The sequence below is a fragment of the Gossypium hirsutum genome, chromosome A11 (genome assembly GCF_007990345.1).
Source record: "Gossypium hirsutum isolate 1008001.06 chromosome A11, Gossypium_hirsutum_v2.1, whole genome shotgun sequence".
In the NCBI taxonomy this organism is placed as follows: domain Eukaryota; kingdom Viridiplantae; phylum Streptophyta; class Magnoliopsida; order Malvales; family Malvaceae; genus Gossypium; species Gossypium hirsutum.
The window spans coordinates 76,284,464-76,290,722 of record NC_053434.1 but is presented as its reverse complement, the minus strand read 5'-3'; the positions used below and the strand labels follow the sequence as shown (position 1 = coordinate 76,290,722).

The 6,259-nt window shown below is 33.3% G+C and overlaps 1 protein-coding gene across 1 annotated transcript; it reads right to left on the bottom strand.

Moving 5' to 3' along the window:
- Positions 1 to 308: 308 nt before the first annotated feature.
- LOC107890182 (uncharacterized) lies at positions 309 to 4,818 on the bottom strand. The gene is made up of 9 exons (XM_041081512.1): positions 4,289 to 4,818; positions 3,982 to 4,076; positions 3,810 to 3,889; positions 2,746 to 2,787; positions 2,530 to 2,657; positions 2,205 to 2,385; positions 1,595 to 1,773; positions 1,009 to 1,212; positions 309 to 934 (listed from the first exon to the last, which is right to left on the bottom strand). The coding sequence occupies exons 1-9, from the start codon at positions 4,693 to 4,695 to the stop codon at positions 631 to 633; spliced, it is 1,620 nt and encodes a 539-aa protein (XP_040937446.1). The 5' UTR covers positions 4,696 to 4,818; the 3' UTR covers positions 309 to 630.
- Between the last annotated feature and the right edge of the window lie 1,441 nt (positions 4,819 to 6,259).

Sequence of the window (6,259 nt, the reverse complement as noted above, 5' to 3'; positions counted from 1 at the left end):
CATGGGCCTTATACATGCTATACGCGCTAGTTAGTCGCATAAGTTACACTATTCCCATCAACTGCCATAGGCCTTATACATGCAGTAAGCGCCAGGGATATCTCCAACATAACCTTTGGCTCGATCCCCTACGTCATCATCTATTGGTCCTGTTTTCTTGGCCCTTTCCAAAATACGAGGGTAGTCCAGTGGTTGGTTAGCTTTTTAATATTATGCTAAATTTTGGACTCGTTTGTTTTTTAACAAAAACCATTAAAAAACCAAAACCAAAACCAAAACAAAACAGCTCCAAGCTTTGACAGGAGATCTTTTGCAAATCACAACATAAACTTGACTTCCACATTTACATTGCAAGCTGAAGCTTACGTACCGGGGAAATGGTAATAATTCTTATTCTGTTATACAGGGAATCGATTTTAAAAATAACAATCCATATGGATACCTACAAGCTCAATACACCTACACCCCTTTAACTAATTTCTTTACATACAACCTTCTGTGAATGCAGCATGGCGCATTTACCTACTTTGACTTACAAGGAGATTTCTCATAAAAGGAGGGGGAAATTTTGCCTTGGCCGTTCTATAAATAACTTTGTGCCAGATAAGCATCATAGATAATGAGGATATTTCAGTTGTTACCTCCTCGAATCCATCGCGCTGAACCTGTCTTTGCCAAGCCTGAATAATAATCACCCACGTTCGCAACAAATAGTGGATCTCTATCTTCAACTCTTAACTCGTTCACGACACTACCCGTGCTATTTCCCTGATCTGTATTCTCCAACTCTCGGGTTAGATCTTCCATAGTCTTTTTCAAACTAGATTTGCTCATCTGTCCATCTCCTGTTGAGATGCCAACCATTGTAATCTTTGGAAGAAAGGGGTTAGCTTCAAAGCTTTGCTTTTGGTATTCCTTTGATGGGCTCTCCGTTCTGAAATAACAAAAACATCAGTTTCGAAGGCAAGAACAAAATAATGAATACAAGAACAATTGTTACGGTGGCACCTTGAATTGGATCCGTGTTGAAGTTTCCCTTGTTTCAACCATGGATGACTGAACCAATCTCCAAAAGGAAACCAGAAATCTTGTCTCTGTCCATTGTCAGGTTTGAGATCATCAACTGATTTTAGCTCTGAAGTAATGATATCGCTTTCAGAGTTAGAAAAGCATGTGGCTGACCCAGAAGCTCTAAGAAAAGAAGCAGCACTCCTGCAACAGGGAAAAAGTTGCTTGAAAATAGAAAGGATAAGACCTAGCTCCAACGTATTTTTTACGTTACAAGATTAAGAAACATGAAAATAAAAGGATCCAACTGCCTACTTCTGATGTATTTACGAGGACAAGTTTACTATTCAAGAAAATGAAAATATAAGACCTGTTTCCAAGTGATGAGCGCATGAAAGATTGCAAATAGTCCAATGCTTTATTTAACCATTCAAGGGACACGACAGGTAAATTTGACAAACAATAAATAAATTCTTATTTTAATGAAAAATTTTGGTTGTCAAGAAGTTAATACAAACACACATCACTATTTAAAATGCTTAACATCAATGAATGACAATGAAACTGAAAACCATATATGGTTTACCTTCTCTCAAATGAATCAACCATGTAAGGAAATTTTGGTTGAATGCCAGTGGCTTTCCGTAACCACCTATTACCCAGGAGTATTTTGTCAAGAGCATAGAGAATCTGAATCCCAGCAGCCTTTGAGATAACACTCAAAGGAATGGCAGGATGACCAACCTCATCCAAAACTTCCTGAACCTGTAAGAGATACGAACAACACAACAGTTAAACAAATAATAATGCCACTTTTACTGTTAAAAACAAATAAGAAACTAGGTGCATCCAACAGTCTCCTATTTCTCTTGAAAGACTATTTTGATTGTCCTTATGGTGTACTAACAGACAACAGACTCTTTTGACAAGCATACCACCGAGCAGACAAATATGGAAGTCACTTGTGATTTTGGAAAATACATCTATTTCTCACAACTCCAGAATTTGAAAATAGGGTAAAATCTGACTAATAACTCTAACATTTCATTATCCCAACTATCTCGCAAGTCACAAGGTCTCCAAAATCCATGACACTTGGAATATTTCATAATCCCCAGTTCCCCACATTCAAATTGCTTCAGCCATACCATTTAACTTTCATGATAATGCAAATCATAGGAGTAAGAAATCTGTACCTCAGGAGCCTCCCACATGCTATCTCCAATTTCTTCAATCACTTCAGCTGCCAAGTTATCATCAATTACATCACGTCGGCGTTGCATGTGGCGAGTTTGAATTAAAGCATGGAAATGCTGATCAACAGACTCTTCCAGAATATTATCCAGCATGTTTTTATCAAAGAAGTATGGAGTATACCTGATGAAAGAAAGAGTGTGCCATCAAATAGACAAACAAAAATTTAAAGATGTTTAGTTCTTAGATGAGAAGTAGAGGGAACTCTAAGTAAAAAAGAAAGAATTAAAGAAAACGATTTGACACAAAGAGAACTGAAGAACACACCACTTAATCCCATCTGTAGTAGCTATTGCAATATCTAAGTTCTGAGCACCAAAAACAGGAACACCATCAACCTTCCTCCTTTCACCATTTTGTGGGATTGTCTTAAGAAGCTTGTTCGCTGCCTTAACCTGGGAGAGCAGGAAATGTTCTCTTAAAGAAAATGCCAACATACCACAAGACCTAAACATATAGTAAATGTTGACAATATGTTAGTACCTGTTTCTCATTGGGAACAAACTGAAATAAGTGCGGCTTTTCCTGCACAATTGTATCATGATAAATGTCAAAATTAGAGTGGAACAACACCAACATCCAGTGCAATATGCAAAGTCATACAGTTAACCCTCTTTGTAAGAGTCACCCTCTGTAACAACATTTCATTACAACCAAGTATGTTGTAGAACCGAAATTTGTTTTATTTTTACCCACTATAGCAACTTCTCAACTATAACAGTACTGGCCATAAAGTATGAAGTACACTTTTCACTAATTCACTTCTGTATAATTGCTTCATGTCTTAAGTTTTAGTAAAATGAGTTCCATTCCTAAGTGAAATAAAAATAATAAATTTTAGTTAAGATATTATATCAATAAAATGTTTAAGTTTTACATAAAAATAAGTTAATATTTTATGAAATGAAAATAATCTTTAATAAAAAAATTTCATTTGTAACTTTTATTAAAGATATAGTCTAAATCTCACTAATTAATATTGTTATTAATAAATTATATTTTTTTTCAGTTTGAAATTAAAAAAAAAAATCAAATATGATCTAAATCTCAAATGTTGTTATAGGTGTATAAGAGCCACATCTCTATAACATCGAAAATTTTAGCAAATGGGGCTATTATAGAGAGGGTTGACTATACATTAGAATAATCCACTCAACTCAAATTATTCCAATTGATTCAAGCTGACTACATAAATTGTGTCCGCTATATGCACTTTAATAAGGTCTAAGGTAAAACTTCCATCAATTTCCCACAAGATCATTCATTCATGAGGACATTCTTATTTTACATTTCACATGCAGTAACTTTTAAACATTATAGCATAACAAGGTACATGAGCCAAAGAAAAACAGTTCTTACATGCATCAAGAAACCGTAGAGAATGCTATAGAAATACCATATATGATTTATAGCATCCACATTCAACTCATTTTTACTCCCATAACAATACTTGGTACCCATGTAATTACAGCACTTATCTAATAACCCAGCAACAATTCACATTCAATAGACATGACGATGCACGAATTGAATCAATTTAACTTTACCTTGAAATGTTCATATGCCAAATCAAGTCGACAAGCACCCACAACTCCAGTAGGGATATTAAGACGTTTGACATAATTAACTAAGAAAAATAAATAAATATAGTTAGAGTGCAAGTTCTTTTCCAACCAAAGAAGCGATTAACAAAAGCAAAGCTAAGAGCAAAAAGCATACCTGCATCGCCTAAATCCATGAAGAAACGAAAAACAGGGCCATTCCTTTCACTCTTAGTAATGTTAGCAAATATCTTCTTAAGCCACTGCGGTGTCCTATACATCAATACAAACAAAACATTTTGAAATAGAACCATCTCTTCTAAGCTTTTGCGGTACATTAAAAAAAAAAACTTATCTTTTACAAAATAGCATACAAATTGTTTAGATTTTTTTTTTCAAATTCTATCAATTTCAAAACTAAGACTAGAATTACGAAACAAAAGGAGGAAAAAGAAACAGATTAGTAAAGGCAAATAATAAAAGACCTCTTAGAAATAAAGGGAATATCGAAGTGAGTTGAAACAGCCATAAGACCAGTCCCAGAAAGATCACACATGCTAAAGACTTGGCCAACAAAGGCGGGGCCACCACTCTTTCCACTGGAAGCGAGTCCCGAAACCCTGACCGTTGATGGGAAGCCGGAGTTAGACTCGGCCGAAGACACGCCCTTGATTGTGGATTTAGAAGAAACGGAGTCATGTTGAGTTGACTCGAAGGGCGAGGGACTGAGGTGGAGAAGCGAGTCAGCGAATAGGAGAGGAGAAATGGAGATTTTGGAAGGTGGAAGGGACGGTGTGATTGTAGGGGTGGGCAGGGTAGAGAAGGTGGTGCGGAGGAAGTTGGTGAGGTTGCGGTGGAGTTGGTGGTGCGGTGGCTCCGCTGGTGAGACCATGGGTTTGCCTCTTTAGCTGCCTTCTGTTCGTCGATTGGCTCGATATGGTTCAAAGAGAGAGAGAAAAAAGCGCCCTCGAGACCTTGTTGGGACTTGAAGATTACCGAATCAGTGAACAGGATATTTACATTAGCTCTCTAATTATCGGCTTTTTTTTCTCACTAAAGTGTTCAACACCCTTAGCCAATGTTGAACAGTAGGATTTAATTATCGGTTTAATTAATTAGTTGATTGAAAATTAATTTGTTGTATCAAAACTTAATTTAAATAAAAAATTCTAATGTCAAATAATTATTTATATTAAATAATTCTTGTTGAGAATTGTTTGGAGTAACGATTAAAGTTTAAAGGGAAAAAGTAAGGGTAGATTTATTCCCTGAACATTTGGAGAATTTTTTACTGACATTCTTAATAGGGATTTAGCTGTATACCACCTAACTCAAATAGGATTATACTTAACTCAAATAGGATTATACTTAGACAGTTAAATGAAATAAGACACATGTGATTATACCAAATGATAAAAAAATAATTCTTTTAAATTTATTTCAAAATCAGTTGGATTCATTCTATTAGATATCTTAAAAAATCTAAAAATTTGTATCTCAAACAAAAAGCAATGGTAAAAAAAAAACTGTTTTTTCAAATTAAATCATGTTTTTAAATTGAAATTTTAACCTAAACTAAACAGCTGAAATTTTTAGCTCTTGGATTTTACAAGAGTGCTTTTAGTTGAAATTAATTTTAGTTTAATAATAAATTTGACCACTAATATTTATATATTTGATCAAAATGGCCCTAAATATATTTTTGAGCCTTTTTTTGTCATTAATCTTTTTTTTTCAAATTACTTTTTCTAACATATTCGATAAAAGTACGTTAAAAAATTTAATGAGATGATGTGAAATATTTTAACACGATGTAATCTTTTACTTAGGTAACCTAATAATATAATTACATGTGAAAAATAATAAAATAAATAAATCGTATATGAAATAAAAAAATAACTCTTAATTTAAAGAAAATAAATATAATATCTAAAAAAAGGTTTCAAAATGAATGAATATATTTGTTTACTGATAGGTTTCAAAAATAATAATTAATAAATCAAACTGAACTACTGAATGTGTGCATTTATTTTAAAACTTTTTAAAAAAAATAATTATGTTTATTTTCTTTAAATTAAGAGTTTTTTTAACTTCATAAATTATTTATTTCATTATTTTTCACATGTAATTATTTTTTCGGGTTATTTAAGTAATAAATTACATCTCACTAAAAATATTCTACATATGAAATTTCACATCATCTTATTGACTTTTTAATGGTACTTTTGTAAGCAGCTCATTTCTCTGAAATGTCGAAACAATAGTTTCGGAGCTACAAATCTGATGTGTGAGTCCGTAAATATTATTATTTAATATTTAAGAAAAATATATGGTGTAATGATAAAATTTGATTTAATGATTTTTGGTTAAATAGAAGAACAATAAGGTTCAAGTGGTATGACCTAAAGTCAAGTAGTTTTAGAAAATGAGGTATCGAGACCTCGTTTCTACCAACC